This window comes from Mustela nigripes, chromosome 7 (assembly GCF_022355385.1).
Source record: "Mustela nigripes isolate SB6536 chromosome 7, MUSNIG.SB6536, whole genome shotgun sequence".
Lineage (NCBI taxonomy): Eukaryota > Metazoa > Chordata > Mammalia > Carnivora > Mustelidae > Mustela > Mustela nigripes.
Window position 1 is genome coordinate 101,816,178 of NC_081563.1, and position 17,105 is coordinate 101,833,282.

A 17,105-nucleotide genomic window follows, 5' to 3' on the forward strand; every position below is an offset into this window, starting at 1 on the left:
ATGGCTAAAGCCACATGTAGAGGAAAATATACAGCTTTAAATGTTTTAATAAATAAGAAACCTAAATACATATCTCAAAAAACTAAAAGAAAGAAAGAAATAGCAAAAGAAACTAAACCTAGAAAATGTTAAGAGTATTTTAACAACTTTTTCAGGTAATTATAGATATTCTTCTTCGGTTCTACACTAAAGCTCAAAGTGATGACTTCTTAAAGATTATATGCAGTGTGGAATCTGAAATTACATAATGACCTTTTTATATTCTGTTACATTAAAATCAACTGGTCTATCTTGTATTTTGAATGGAACTTTTTTTTAACCTAAACAGATTTTTTAACATCATGCATTGGTTATTTAGAAAATATCAGTTCACTAAGCTATGCAAGTCTTCCAAATTTGATACACTGCATTATACAATCTTGAAATCACATTTGTTAATACCACCATTGTGAAAAGTCAAAGTGCTAGGGTGTCGAGCAGATTTTAAGGTATACATGATAGGAGGTATAAGTTTTCCAACATTCTGACTTTTGCTTAAAAGCTTGAATTTATCTTTGGTGACAGTACTTAATAGTTTTTATTGATGACAAGTTAACTGTCCATTTTCAAGAAAATGTCTGCCAGTCTAAATGAACATAGCTGAGCCATTGTTCCTTGAAGTAAAGATAGTGTTCCATGAAAAAAGTGGCTATTTCAGCTTGCAACTCAAGAATTTCAAGTATTTCCTTGAAACAACCAACTTATTTCACTATTGGAAGTATTTTATGCCCTCTTTCCATATAAGAAGACATTTATTCAAGAGTTGAGACTTAACAAATATAATGCTTTTATTGCTTCATCAAGGACATTGTTTTTTTTTTAATCAAGAACATTCTTAAGGGATACTATTATTTTTAGTTTTGCTGTGAATGTGTGGTATGAAATACAATAACAGGAGTGCCTGGGTGGTTCAGTCGTTAAGCTGCTTCCTTCAGCTAAGGTCATGATCCTGGGGCCCAGCATCTGGCTCCCTGCTCAGTGGGAAGCCTGCTTCTCTCCCTCTCCCACTCCCCTTGCATGTGTTCCCTCTCCAGCTGTCTCTCTCTGTCAAATAAATAAATAAAATCTTAAAAAAAAAAAGAATACAATAACAATATGAATGGCAGTTTGGTGTACTTCTTTGATTCATGCTAATATGCCTGCAGTTTTGCTTACCTTTGCTTTGCATCATTAATGCAAATGTCAACATAATGAAAAATGCAATAATGTATTTACATTATTATATAGTCCATTGAAAATCAAGGAACTAGAAAGTCTAAACTTAGGTCCATTAATATATGAAAATTTTTCATATTGTAACAAAGGAATTCCAAATCAATAAGGAATGGGTTTTTAAAAAGCTACTACATGTACTGTAGAGTGGTGTTAACCATATGCACAACAGAAATTTTTAATCTAACAAATCTGAAACTGTATACCCATTAAACAATTCTTTTTTTCTCCCTCTCCCTAGCCCTTAGCAACCTTCATTTTATTTTCTGTTTCTAAGAGTTTAGCTACTTTAGAGACCTTCTATAAGTGAACTCATGCAGTTTTTGTCTTTTTGTGACTGGCCCATTTCACCTAGTTTAATGTCCTGAAAGTTCATTCATGTTGTAGCATGTGTTTATATATATTTTTTCTATTCTTTTATTTATTTTTTCTTTAATCTTTATGTCCTTCCTTCTACTAACTTTGGGCTTAATTTTTTCTTCTTTTTCTGTTTTTTTGAGATGTAATATTACGTTGTTGATTTGAGATCTTTCTTTAAGGTACACATGTATGTCTATAGACTTCCTCTTAGTACTGTTTTGGCTGCATCTCATAAGTTTTGGTATGTTGTATTTTAATTTTAATTTACCACAAGATATTTTCTAAATTTCTTTGTGATTTTTTCCTTGGTCCATTGATAGTTCAAGAGTATGATGCTTAATTTCCATATATTTGTGAATTTTTCCATTGTTCTTTTTGCTATTGATTTCTAGTTTCATTCCATTGTGTTCAGAGAAGATACTTAGTATAATTTTAATCTTCTTAAATGTATTAATACGTGTTTTGTGACTAACATATGGTCTATCCTGGAAAGTGTTCTATGTGGGTTTTTTTTTTAAGACTTTATTTATTTATTTGACAGACAGAGATCACAAGTAGACAGAGAGGCAGGCAGAGAGAGGAGAAAGCAGGCTTACTGCTGAGCAGAGAGCCTGATGCGGGGCTCGATCCCAGGACTCTGGGATCATGACCTGAGCTGAAGGCAGAGGTTTTAACCCACTGAGCCACCCAGGCACCCCAATATGTGTTCTTAAAAAGAATATGCTTTCTGCTATTGTTGGATGGAGTTTTCTATGTCTGTTAAGTCTATTTAGTCTATGGTGTTGTTTAATTCCTCTATTTCTTCATTGAGTTTCTGTCAGGCTGTTCTATCCATTACTGAAAATGGGTCATTAAAATCTCCTATTATTATTGTGTTACTATTTCTCCTTTCAGTTCTGTAAATGTTTGCTTTATGTGTTTGGGTGCTCTACCATTACATGCATATATGTTTATAATGGTTATATCTTCCTGGTGAATAGATCCTATTATCATATAACGCCATTCTTTGTCTCTTGAGACATTTTCTGACTTAAAGTCTATTTTTGTCCCATGTAATTATGGTCATCTCTTGCTCTTTTTGTTAAATTTGCATGGAATAATTTAAGCCTGTATGTATCCTTAGATCTAAAGTCTCTTGTGGACATCAGTTAGTTGGATGTGGTCTTTTTTTTTTTTTTTTAATCAGTTCAGTCATTCTGTCTTTTAATTGGAAGGGTTTAATCCATTTATATTTAGAGTAATTACTGACTAAGAAAGACTTACTGTTGCCATTTTATTGATTGTTTTACTTGTCTTGTGGTTGTTTTGTTCCTCTTTTCCCCTCTTGGTCCCTTTTTAAATTATTTATGTATTTGTTATTTGATAGTGGCATGCTTTGATTCCTTTCTTATTTTCTTTTCTGCATCTTCTATACATATTTTCCTTGTAGTTACCACGGAAATTACGTAAAAGATCTTCTAGTTAAAACAATCTGTTTTAAACTGTTATCAACTTAACTGCAGTCACAACACTGTTTTCTTCCCTCATTTTATGTTATCAGTGACCCAAATTATAACTTTTTATATTTTGTATCCATTAACATTTTTAGTTATAGCTATCTTTTATGCTTTATTCTTTTAAATTCTATACCAGAATTAAAAATTATTTTTGTACCACCATTACAATACTACAGGATTCTGTATTTGTCAATGTATTTATCTTTACCAGAGGGCTCAATATTTTTGTATATTTTTGTGCGGCTGTCTAGCATCTTTTCTTTTTTTAACTTGAGGGACTTCTGTTAACAGTTTTTATAAGGTAGGTCTAGTGGTGATGAGCCACCTCAGCTTTTGCTTATCTGAGAAGGCTTTTATTCTCCGTCATTATTATAGGTCAGTTTTGCCAGATAAAGTATTCTTGTTTGACAGCTGTTTCATTTCAGCATTCTGGATATATTAAGTGCCAATTCCCCCTGGCTTGTAATGTTTCTGCTGAAATAGCTGCTCATAAACTTATGGGAGCTTTCTTTTGCATGATGAGTCTCTTTTCTCTTGCTACTTGGAAGATTGACTTTTAACAGTTTGATTACAGTCTGTCTTGCGGTGGGCTTCTTTGAATTCATCCTAGTTGAAGTTTATTGAACTTCTTGAATTTGATTACCCATTTCCTTCCTCAGATTTGGGAAATTTTCAGTCACTATTTCTTAAAATATGGTCTCTACCCTTTTTTCCTTCACTCTTCTTCTGTGGCTCTTATAATGTATATATTGGTCCAATTGATGGTTTCCCATAAGTCTCTTTGGATTTTTTTTTTCACTTTTCTTTATTCTTTTTGTTCCACTCTGTAATTTCAAATGACTGTGTTTGGGTTTATTAATTCTTTCTTGTGCTTGATTAAGTCTACTTTTGAATCCCTCTAGTGATTTTCAATTCAGTTATTGTGTTCTTCAGCTCCACAGTTTTTAAAAGGAGGCTTTCTTTCTTTCTCCCTTCCTTTCTTTCTTTCCTTTTTTCTTTCTTCTTCTATCTCTTTGTTGATACTCTCATTCTATTTATGCATCCTTTTCCTGATCTTGGTTCGTTGCTTATATGTGCTTTCTTTTTTTATTTTGAGCTATTTTGAATTTTTTGTATGGTAATTTCTACATCTCCATTTCTTTCAGCTTGAATTTTTTTCAATTTATTTTGTTTCTTTGATTGGCCCATATTTACCTGTTTCTTCATGTGTTTTGTAAGTTTTTGCCATGGGTATGCATTTGAAAATATAGCCACCTCTCCATCTTTACAGATTGGCTACATAGCCTTTCACCAATCAGCATAGTTAGAGATTCTGGGGGACTCTCAAATCATTTCTGGGATGTGAGTCTTCCCTGAGCTTGAGTTTGTAATTTCCCAGTTAGAGAGAATTTTTTTGGTCTTTTTCAGGATCTTATAGTCTTTTGCTTTCTTTAGTGTCTGTTTATGTTACTACAGGTTCTCTGGGGTTATAGCAAGCTCTTAAATTCCCTTTTCTCCTCAGTGACCCTAAACATCTAAAGCATTCCAGTTCTGTCGGTTCTCCAAGTCAGATGAGATAGAAACCAGTCTTTTGAGCTGTTTCCCAAAAGCTAGAACATTGGGCCCCAATTCCAGTCTTTTCTTTCCCTTCCAAGGGAAAAGCTACAAGTTGGGCACTCTCTGCTGAGTGTGCCAAGTTTTCTGGCTTCTATCTGTGGTATACTACAAATTCTCCAGTGTTGCAACAAGTGGCTGAGCTCTCTTTTGTTCTCAGCAACCTCCTCCTCTGCTCTCGCCCCACCCCTACTCCTGCCCTAGAATCCAAATTATACTCATTCTTCATTAGTGCTCTGAGTCAGACAAGACAGAAATCAGCCCCATGGCTGTCCTTCCAAAAGCTGGACATTGAACCTAAGCTCCTCTCTTCCCTTTCCCTCCCAAGAGAAAAGCCCTGAACTGGACTTTTTCTCCTGATCACACTGAGCTGTGCTGGCTTAGGGTTAAATAAAATGGCTTTTCTTATATATTTCAATGGATTGCTCTTTCTCTGCATTGAGTTTCTCTGAGTTACTACTATTTCTTAACTGGTTCCTAAAGACTTTTTGGACTATATATTGTTGCTAAGTCAATGTCTCTATAGGGGAAAAAGATCTGAGGCTGCCTATTCCACCATCTTGCTATGTGGTCAGACTTTCACTTTAATTCAGTATAGTTCTTCCTGTTTGAATTTTTTTAATATTTATCATATTTTCTTTTTTTTCTAATTTAAACTCCATTAGTCAACATATAGTACATCATTAGTTTTAGATGTAGTGTTCAATGATTATCATATTTTCTTTTAAAAATATGAAGGAAATATTCAAATTTAAATTCAAAAATATTGAAGGAAAAAAGTGTTTTCCATTACCAAATAATGGAAAGCATATAAAAAACATTGGTTTCTAATGTTTTATTATTATAGTTTGTGCTAAAGGTCAGTAAATGTTAGCCTTTTTTCACATGTATTGTACAAAACTCCTACTATTGCCTTTTCCAAATTCTTACAGCCTAAACAAAAGTGAAAAAAGGCATTTTGTCATAGGATAAGAAATAAACCAACAATACAAATTATTATGGAGCCAACATTGAAAATATCTTTAACCAATGTAAATAAGAATAATTATGAAGTAGATGGATTTATTTAGTTTTCCTTTTCTTTTGGGCTTTAGGCATTAGGATTTTTGTCTTCTTATGGAATAGGAATGGAATACAATCAAGCCAAGGTAAGGTCATTCTATTTTTTTCTGGAACAAAACTGAATTTTTTTTTAAAAAGAGACCTATTGAAGTCTCCTCTTTAGGTAAAGGAGCTCACTTGAGAGTGGTGGTTAAAAGCACCAGCTCAATAGTCAGAAGTTTAAGGTTAAAATACCATCAGTTTCTTAATGCCCCATATTTCAGGTTTGCCAAGATAGATAGGGAATATCTACTTCATAGGTTTTCTGTGATAATTAAATGAAATATCATGTTCAGTGCCTTTTCAAAGACTCCAGAACTCACTAAGCCCTCCAAAAATGTCAGCCATTTTTACAGATTAAGAGGTCAAAATTTAGAATTTATTTTGGAGTAGTACAAGTTTCATTGCTAGGTTAAGAATAGAAAAGCAATGATTGGTTTGAGCTTCAAATCTAGATGGTGGATGTAGATATAGATTTTTTTTTTAACTTTAGGCACTAATATATTATACCTTTGGAAGTGCTGGAGGAAGCATGATGTCCCAGATGATTTTGGTATGTAAATTAAACATTCTTGGGTCTAAATAGGTGCATTATAAATACAATACTGTCAGAATATTAAGAATATATATGCCTGTGTTTTAGGGGTACAGATATTTGTCAGGAATCAATGTTCTACAGAATTGTGAAGTTGCCCTAAATCATTACAAGAAGGTGGCAGATTATAGTAAGTAATTCACATAATTTATTTTAAGATAAATAGACTTGCTGAGCAATTAGAAGAATAAATCAATGCCAGTTGGTATATTTATGAAAGTATTAAAAGTCTATGTTCTTAACATTTGTTATAATTCTTTTAATACAATGTAGAGTTTTCTAATTTCTTAATAGTTACTTTTCAAAGGCTTTTAAAGGATGTACTCATCTTTTATTTTTGTTAGAATACATCCCTATGTTCTTGTGCTGTACTTTCCTTCAATTGAGAATTTGAATAGAGCATCAATAAATATTAAACAATTTTTCTAATTCTAACACTTAGAATATGGGATGGTCTGTTAAAAATTCCCAAAGAAATTGACCTAAGATATATATGCTATCAATCTCTATCATTGCCCTTGAGAACAATTCAAGAAATCATTATTCTATTGCACTATCCTTTGTCTACAAAAAATAGAGCATGAGATTAATACATGTTTCTAGAACCATTTTCAAATTCATATGTAACATTTCATCTTACATACCACTGAATCAGGCTATATAATAGATTTTTAAATAAAAGTCTTCCAATAAGTGAATAAGATAAGGTCCATATGGTTAATTTCTGTAGTCAGAATAGTATCTAAATACACATCTTTGGTATTATTAGGATCTGAGAAAGAAAAGAGAAAAATAACTGCTTTTTAATGTAACATGTTATACATAACAAGATCATTTCATATGCTTAATGAAATTGGAATTACTACATGTTTTTCAATATATTATATATTCAATATATTCATTTTCAATATATTGAAATTTCATATTAAATATGAAATATCCATATTCAATATATTTCAATATATATCTGGTGTATATTAAAATACATATATTTCAAACTTCATACTCTGTTAGATTTATTCAAACATATTTATCTTTATATTTATTTTTAGAGTATTCATAAGTAATTAAGGAGCAATTATTATTCTTATATTGTCATTTTAATCTTGGAAAATGTTAGTGATAGTAGAGGTCAGTTGTCTGCTCCTAACATCTGTCTTCTTTCCTTGAGCCAGCTTGGCCAAGCTGTTCAGGAGGTTCTGATAAATGTTGATGCAATTTTTGTAAGGATTGCAAAAAATAATGAGGTTTCTTGCACTTTTCTCAGAACCAAATAAATAAAAATCAGTAAATTTCTATCTCCTAAAGGTAGATGTCCTTTTTCTATTAGTAGACCAGATCTTTGCACAATTTAAGTAGAATCGGCCTAACAGTGTTTAGTGTTTTTTTTTTGACTGTTATCTCCTGCAACCTTGTATAGTCTGGCTATTCTCTGGTTTGTATCTATTCACAGTTGCTGACAAATTGGAAAAAAGTGAAGGTATTCCAGTGGAAAAAGTGAGACTAACTGAGAGACCTGAAAATCTGAGTTCTAACAGTGAGATTTTGGATTGGGACATATACCAATACTATAAATTTTTGGCAGAAAGAGGAGATGTTCAGATACAAGTAATGTATACAAGCAAATCTGGATTTTTAGAACATGCCAATTACAAGGGGTTTGGTAGTCTGAGTCCTAAAAGCGTTAACAATGCTCCAATCCGAATGTGAACAAGAAAAGACATCTGCTCCTCTTTTCTTGTTCCCTGCTACTTACAGCTTCTGTAGCCTATGGGAGAGCCACCTGTCATAGTAATGGCAATTTTTCCTTTTGCATTTACTCCTAGAAATTTTACTTGTAAAAAAACTAGGTATTATGTTTAGGAAAAAAGCACCATCCCATGTTGAGTTGAATATGAATAAACTCTTAACCAGCATTCAGAAGTGTTATGTCTTTGAGAATGGGAATGGGACAGCATTTGTGTGACATTTTGAGAGCTAAGAGTAAAGGCTGCTAGGCTTATGTTTCCAGGAGTTGCTGTACAGTAGCAGGCCAGCTTCCTGCCACTAAGGAAGCCAGATGCCCAGCATCAATCAATTACCCAATAAAAGATACAGCCTAGAATGTTTTCTTCTGCTTCTTTTTTAGACATGCCAACTGCATCAAACTGAAACTGTACTATAATAAAATCACCAAGTAAATTCATTTTTCACTTTTTTCACCCTTTTTATTCATTTATTTTTCAAATTGTGGTATAATTGACTTATTTTCTTCATTCAAATTAATACTATTACTAAATAATTTTCAAAATTTTTCATTTCTAGGTATCTCTTGGACAGTTACATCTAATTGGGAGAAAAGGTCTGGATCAGGATTACTATGTAAGTCAGTCTCAGGATTCAGTCATGTGGGGTAGGGAGGAGAGTGGTGACGGAGGATGGGGTGAGGGAGGCAAAGAGAGAGGAAGGGGGCATGGAAAAGTTGCTGGGGGAGAGCCCATTGCTACACCCTTGGTCAGATCAGCTTTCTAGCTTTTGAGGAAGAACAAAGTTCACTATAGGAAGTTCTTTTCCTACCTACCTCTAAATACTAAGGAGTAGAGGCATTTGGGTCCAGGGAGCATTTGGGTCCTGAAAGAGCATTTGGGTCCAGGGAGTTTCCATGTTCCCTTTGAACCTAGCCTCTTCCCTCCCTAACTGGGGTGAGGTGAAGTAGATATCCTCACCTGCCAGCCTTGGACACACCCATTCCCCAAAAGCCAGCTGTGGAGACTCCACCTGGGAGTTTCTTGCTAAGGGTCAGACTGTCTACAATATAATTAGAAGTATTATTAAACATCTTTATAAATTTGCCAAGCTCCTTTCAGTCATTTTGCTTAACCTTACCTTATCCCAGTGAGGTTAGAAGACTAATTAACAATTCAAATTTATAGTGGAGGAAAGAGCAAATAAGCCTAACCTATACAAGATCTCAGTAAGATACCAGAGCCAGGGGATAAGGTCTTATCTAGAGTCTAACTATGGTTTCAAGGCCATAGATCTCCCCAGATATGAGGAAGTAACTGGGATTCTTTATAAAAGATGGTTTTCCAGTCCCTGTCATTTTATAGGAGCCACATGCTCACTGTCTCCAAGGAACAAATACCCTATTTCAACATAGTCCTAAAGGCTAAGCAATAGAAATAACTACTTTAATCAGGTGGTTACATAAAAGAATAATCTGTTGTTACTGTTCATTTCACTTTATATTGTTTTTATGAGTGTAACTTGTGTTTTATATGAGATAGAGTACACATTGGCTAAATGTCAAAGTTAATTTCATAAAATGTGATAAAACAGGTAGCAATTGAAATAAGCACATGCATCTTAAGACAGCTCAACTGAAGGCCTTAAGATTTTATTAATCCTCATCATAACCAAGGTTCTAGCTTCTTTGATGGGACATTCTAGATTCACAATATTCCTCCTGTGTCATATTTCAGCCTGCAATGAGTTTCTCGTGTTAAATAACAGATGCATAAACTGGGAACAATTACCCGTTTTCCATAGCATGAAATTCTGTTGGGTATGAAGGCACCCAAACCTCAGCTGTAGGGAATACCCATCAATCTTTGCAGAGTACATAAAAGCGCTACAAAGCTAAATACTCCAGGGCAGCTCCAGCCATTATGAACACCAGATGGAAGCTGCCTCCAGAGGAGAATGAGGTATAATCCCAGGGCTGGCAGTGAAGGATTCTGGTGTTGTAGTGGCAACAGCCAGACACTTGGGCAACACCAAGGAGCCCAGTCAGGCTCTCCGACGGGCTCATTCATAGAGGGTTTATTATCTCTATCTTACAGATGAGGAGCTGATTCTGGAGGGATGAAGTAAATTGTTTAAAGTATCACAGCTGAGTAGCAAGGTTGTTAAGAATCAGAATGTGAAACTTGGGCTTCAGCATTCTTCCATCAAAGCTTACTTCCTCTTAACCTGGGGGTTGTGGCAGTAGGGGGGATAGGATACAGCCTCTAAAATCTAGTTTCCTCATTTATAAAACAAAAAGAAGGAATGATGTAATTGGGTTTCTTTAGCTCTGACTTCCAAGTGGTCAACTTGGGCTCCGTGCTTCCCATCCAGACGTTGCCAAAAGTCTGGTTTAATTCCAGAACCATCAGCGAGGTTCAACACATGCCAGGGGGTTGTCCTTCCAGCTTTCCTTAACCTAATAAACCCAAACCTGCATAGAGGGTTCCAGTCAAGATTTCAAACCTTAAGACTGATTATGTATGGGTTAGTTTAGGCTGCATCCTAAACCACTCCCCAAATTATATGGCTTAAAACAACCACCAGTTATTTAATTCATGACTTTACCAGGTCAGCAGTTTTGGCTGGGCTCAGGTGAGTAATTCTTCTGGTCCAGCCAGGCTCAACCAATCTTGACTAGACTTGTTCATGCATCTGTAGAGTATTGGCCAGGGTTGACTGGTTTGTGATGACCTCATCTATGAGTTCTCTCCATATGCTCCCTGCTTTCAGCCAGCTATGCCCATGCTTTTCACATGGCGGCCCAGGAATCTAAGAAGACAAGCACAAAAGTCTCTTAAGGCCGAGAGTTGGAACTCACAAATCACTTCTACCACATTTTTCTGGCCAAAGCAATTTACAAGGCCAGCCAACATTGAAGGGACAGGAAAAAGGACTTCCCTTAATAGGCACAACTGCAAAGTATTTTGGTCATTGCACCTTCCCACAGCTTAGCTGTACCAGGATCAACTTGAAGTGGCATGGGAGTGAGAGAAATTAAAAGGATAAACCCAATTTCTAAAAGGCTGTTACTGTAGCTCTTCCCATGGCTGGCCTCTCATCTTCCAAGACTTACCTCCTTAGAGAGGACTTTCTTGATCAACTCTACTCTCCACCACTTATCCTATCACAGTTTTTGTTTTCCTTTTCCCATATCACCCCCTGAATTATATTGATCTTGTTTACTATCTTCCAACAGTGGAATGTAAGCTCTTGTCTGTCTTGCTCATTCCTATGTATCCTATACTCTGATAGTACATATTAGGTACTTGGTATTTTGTGAATGAATGAATGAATGATAGCATTGTAAACATTATATGTTGGTCCTCAGTCTGAGAACTACCACTTGAGCCAGTATGCTAATGCTTCAATCCACCGAAGAAAATTATTAATGTAATTGTAAGTAATTATTATTTATAATTATAATTTTATAATATTACAATTATAATTTTATAATTATTACAATTATTTATAATTGTAAGTAATGCCCAGTTTACTGCCCAACAAAGTATTAAAATACCAGGAAATAACTAGTTGGCTTTTTTTCCCCTCCTCACTGTTTGATTAAATTAATCTCTCTCCTGAGTTGTCACTATAGGCAACATTTTCACCTCTCACTCCCCCACTACCAAATTCTTAATTACTGAAAAATATTGTGTATGCAATCCTTGATTACATTATCTTAAATTTCTACACATACATTTTAATGTAATTTGCATTCCTAAATTTATACAGGCTCAGAGTGAATTGGATTAGGAAACTGGGTATTTGGGTGCATATTATTAAAGTGGATATGGCATAATTAAATTAAACCTAGCAGAGGCATAATATCAGATATGTAAGGGCAACTGCTTTGTCTACTCTAACACCCATTAAAAAGACAAGAGCTAATATCATCCCTTTTCAGGTTGATTTACATATTTTGAAATAAAAAAAAGTATTCATAAATTTATTTTTAATAATACATTTTCTTGGCATTTCATTCTAGAGGAAATATTACAAACTGATTAAACCTAGGAATTTTCTTGAACCAATGAAAAATTATGTTCGTTGTAAGAACGTATGTGTTTAAATAATAAAATTTCACTTCACATAATGCCTGGGACATACTATATTTCATCCTATCTAAGATTCCATCAATTATAAGACACTTTATATTCTACTGAGAAAGAAAAACATTGCCAATATAAATTATATGATGCCATTGATAGTAAGAAGTGTCCTGATTAAGTGTGTGTGGGGGTTACATCCTAGAGTCAGTAAAACACGACAGTAGGTACTCAATAAGTATTTGAAGGAAGGATGGATGTGTCTTAGTCTGTTTTAGCTGCTGTAACAAAAATACCATATTCTGGGTGTCTGATAAACAACAGAAACTTATTTCTCACATTTTGGAGGCTAGAAGTTTGAGATCAGAGTGCCAGCATGGTTGGATAGGGCCCTCTTCTAATTTATGGACTTCTCATTGTATCCTCACGTAACAGAAAGAAAGAGCTAGCTCTCTAAGGCCTCTTTTATAAAGGCACTAATCCCATTCATGAAGGCTTGGTGCCGGTCCCCTTCCAAAGGCCCTGCCTTCAAAAATTTGAATTTTGAAAGCACACAAATATCCAGACCACAGTAGATGGATGGATGGATGGATGGATCCCCCACATGGATGGGTAGATGAAGGATTGATGGATTGATGGATAGATGGATACTTAACTGTTTCAGAGCAAGGACTCATCAAATTAGATTGCATGATACTTTTAACTTTAACATAGTGTTTAGTAAATGTTCAGACAATTAAAGCAATAACACTAAAGGCAGGTTCATTTAAAGACAAGTAAAAGAGAACTGAAATGCTAAGGAAACCATGAGAGTAGAAGGGTGTAAAAGGAGAAATTAGAGAAAGCATCAATTCCTTTGGTCTTTGGGATCATTATATTGAAAGATGGGGAAAACTCTAGGGTTCTTATTTTCTTCTGATTCTTATTTGCTTGTTTTCTTTCAACAGTTCAAATATAGCTTCTCAGAGTGACAATTTTTTCCCAGAATTTTCTATTGCCAAATATTTTGAGAGCCAAATTCTGAAACTGGACAGTGGAAATTATTTCACAGATAATAGTATGAAAGTTATAAAGGACTATAAAGCTTAAAATCCAGTCCTCTTGTTTTAGAGATTTATAAATTTACCCTTTCATCCACTCCCTCATGCATTCATTCCAGAAATATTTCCCAAGTGCCTCATATACAGTAGACTCTGTGCTAAGTTCAGACAGTTAAATCTATGGGTCCGTGCCATGATAGTCACCTACATGTGTATTTGTGTCTTGGCTCAGTGGAGGCATTCGTAAGAAATACCTTTATTTTCTGTGTTAATGGGGTCTGATAAATGTGATTAGTAAATCATGCATTTGATTTGTTTACCGGTAGGTGAATGATAAATCATACATTGCTACAATTTCCCCCTATCCAACTGACGCTTAGGTTATTCCCAGACATTTTGGACAGTATTTGTTGTTTCAAGATTCCCTTATGCTCATAAATTTCCAATGGCTTCCTTTTTCTATCATATAAAAGAGAAGTCTTGGCCTAGTATTCAGAATTGTTATAATAAGGCCCCATCATATTCTTGCAAGTCCTAACTTGTAGATATTCTGCTTCAACCATACTGAAGTAATTACTATTTCCTAGACATATGTTGAACATTTCTATCTCTATTCTTTGTTCATATTATTCCTCCAGCCTATGATGCCCTCTGCACTGGTGAATCCTGTCCATCTTTTATAAGATCTTTGCCATTTGAGTCCTCTTTCTTGACAATGTGAAGGCAGAGTACTAAGTGCATGGAAATTGAAATCATGCTACTAATGTGACTCTGGTACCTGCTGCTTGACTTTGAGTGTCACAAAATTGGCTCAAATATTAATAGTACCTTCCTTCTAGTGATGTTATGAAGATTAGGTAAGACAAAGCTTGTAAAATACATATGCATAATTCTGTTATACCATACCTCTTTCATTCTTTTTGGGGTTCCTTTTATTCCAACTATCACTTACTGTCATTGCTACTTGCATATATGCCTTTCTTCTCGGCAGTATTGGTAGGGAAAAAAATATAGGAATTTTTTTTTTTATTCCTCTGTGACTCACCTATAATAACAAGCTACCATATACATGCCATATACCTAGCACTTTCAATCAAGTTTCTGAAAAAATAAATGAAGACTAGGAGAGATGGATGGATGCATGGGTGTATGGTGTAGTGAGATGCAGCACTGGTGGCATTTATACTTAGTTGGGTCCACAAAGCAGACTGACTTTAATAACAAGGGTGTGGCTCCCAAATAAATTGGCAATATTTCTGGAGTAAATTTACATATAAAAGGACTTACTCATGTTTCTTCCTTAAACCTCCTCTTCTCTTTGAGAAGGAGCAGATCCTTGCCCGTCAACCTAGTCAAAGCTTTTTATAGAGCAGAAGAGTTTTGTCCTAAAAAGACACTTCAGAGAGTGTCTTCATTTCTTATTCCTGCAGCGGATTTCTGTTAATGCTTCACGTGGTTTCTGAGGAGAATTTCTGAAGGGTCACAATGAGGCCTAGGGAATAGGGTAACAAGGGTCAGGTCGGCCCTTATATGTGCTAAACTGAGCATTTCATTTAATGTGCTAACCTAAAGAGAAGCAGAGGCTGGCTGGTGTCCTTTGTTTTTGATTTAGACAGAATCAGGCTGAAGTTTACCTCTGTAAAAAGACCTGGTCTCAGCAGGCGGCCAGGTGTGCCTTGTTTCACTCACTCTGCCTTAGAAACATTAGGAAGCTACATATCAAATTCTACCAAATTATACAAACTGTCTAATAAAATAAGTACATAGTATCAACATCAAGGCATACTTTTTCAAAATAATAGACTATATGGTTGTAGAGCTGGGATCCATCTGTCCTCCACAAAGCCACATGCCCATCATGCCTTTCCACATGCAAGAAACAAGCCCTCACATTTTAAAATTATTTTTAAAATAAACTCTTCAGGTTTGGTTTGAAATAGCATTTGAAATAGTGCCTTAAAAAGTGTAGGCATTTCATAGACTTTTAAAAAAAATGCATGTTAAATGAAATAAAGTTTGGTTTGAAAAGACATTTCATAGGGTATATATGTGACTATCAATAATACTGTTCCTTTTCTCTCCAGAAAGCGTTATACTACTTCTTAAAGGCAGCAAAGGCTGGGAGTGCAAATGCCATGGCATTTATAGGAAAGGTACATGCTTCATCTTGATTGGTATTTTTTCATTTCTTAAAAGTCTTAAGAAACTAATGGTACCAGTGAACTGAACCCAGTATAGCACGACAGATGTCTTTCATGGGAAGCAGCTGACCAAGGCATTCCATTTCAGATTGAGCATAGTATACCTGAGATGACCACTGGAGAAAAAGCCCCATACAACAGCAGCCTCTATCTGGGGCACCAAAGGTAGCCTTGAAATTGACCTGGCCCAGGCTCCTGGGCTGAGTGTAGTTCAGAGACCCCTACCACCCCCATGACCCTCTGCTCTGCCATGTAACAAGACATCTGGGTCCGTTGAACATCTAACTAGTATAGGCTTCCACCCAATGAGGTGCCTCCTTCCTACACCGTGGGAATGAGAACCAGCTCTAGGCTGACCAAAATCCATCCTTGGGCCCCTATCAAGGGAGGATCCTCCTCAGATGCTGAGCAAGTTTTGTGGACAATTCCTCTAAAGAGGCACAGTTTTTTTTTTCCCTCTCCTTCAAAGACCACTGACTCCCCCAAGGGCTGCCCTTGGCTCCCTGCGGCCAATTTGCATTAGTAACCATGGGGACAAATGCGCCACTTTCCAAAGCACTACAAACAACTTGAGATGAAAGGAAATTTGAGAAAACACCAACAGGGTCCATTTCTTTGCCCTCCAGCAAGGTCACTCCAGAATGTATGTAAGAGATTATTTCTTTAGTTTTTTCCTTTCTTAAAATTGAGGTGAAATTCAAATAACATAAAATTCACTATAGTCTATCATTCAGTGGCATTTACTGCATTCACAATGTTGTGCAGCCATCACATCTATATAGCTCCAAAACATTTTTTAATCACCCGCAGATTCCATAGTTTATTACATGCTCTTTTTGTTTGGTTGTTTTGTTTTGTTTTGTTTTGTTTTTTAGATGTATTTAGAAGGGAATGCTGCAGCACCACAAAATAATGCTACTGCCTTCAAATACTTTTCCATGGCAGCCAGTAAGGTATGTCTTCAGCCCATTTTTGTAAGTACAGAAAAACATTTGGCTTTTGTTACATGCAGTTTGATGTCCAAGAGTTGATTCCAAAGCTTCGTGTTCAGCTAATGAGCCTGGGAGTTTTGTGTCCTGGAGAAGAAGAATATCATTGACAATAAAATATGGCATTGGGATAGGGGGAGAAGTCGCTTGTCTTCTTGGTAAATAAAGAATGGCAGTGACATATGCTGTTCTAGCAGGAGGCCAGACAAATCTCAGTTTTCCCTCCCCTGTGCAGCAGGTGAGGCCATCTAGCCCAGGAAATGGGAAATAAAAAGCACAAGGACAGAGGAAGGGAAAACTCAGAGAATGTCTGCAGTAAGTTCAGGACAAAAACAAATAAGAAAGGCCCAGTTTTTTCCAGTTCGATCTCTGCCAGAGGCCAGTATCTCCCCTGGCCCAAGAGGAAATCAGACAGGGACCAGGACAAGATGGTTGAGTGCATGGCTCTGGGGGCTGAATCCATGGTTTAAATGCCAGCCCTGCAGCATACTGCCTGTGTGACCATGGGCAAGTTACTTAACCTCTCTGTGTCTCGATTTCCCCATCTGTAAAATGGGCATATAAGTTTGCCTCATATCGTTGTTGCCAGGATTTAATGGGTTAATATTTATGGGCCTCATCTTGCAAAGTCCTGAAAGCAGTGCCTAGCTTACAGTAGACACGGAG

General features: G+C 35.8%; 1 protein-coding gene across 3 annotated transcripts in view; it reads left to right on the forward strand.

Annotated features, from left to right (window-relative positions):
* The window catches only part of SEL1L2 (SEL1L2 adaptor subunit of SYVN1 ubiquitin ligase), a 77,790-nt gene that overhangs the window by 37,800 nt on the left and 22,885 nt on the right, over positions 1-17,105 (forward strand). For 2 of the 3 annotated variants that reach the window (XM_059407906.1, XM_059407908.1), the window contains exons 4-10: positions 5,795-5,848; positions 6,295-6,354; positions 6,445-6,526; positions 7,850-8,004; positions 8,701-8,757; positions 15,334-15,402; positions 16,326-16,403. In XM_059407906.1, the coding sequence (XP_059263889.1) occupies positions 5,795-5,848; positions 6,295-6,354; positions 6,445-6,526; positions 7,850-8,004; positions 8,701-8,757; positions 15,334-15,402; positions 16,326-16,403 (555 nt within the window). The remainder of the gene's footprint in view (positions 1-5,794; positions 5,849-6,294; positions 6,355-6,444; positions 6,527-7,849; positions 8,005-8,700; positions 8,758-15,333; positions 15,403-16,325; positions 16,404-17,105) is intronic. The other variant, XM_059407907.1, reaches the window with a different exon arrangement.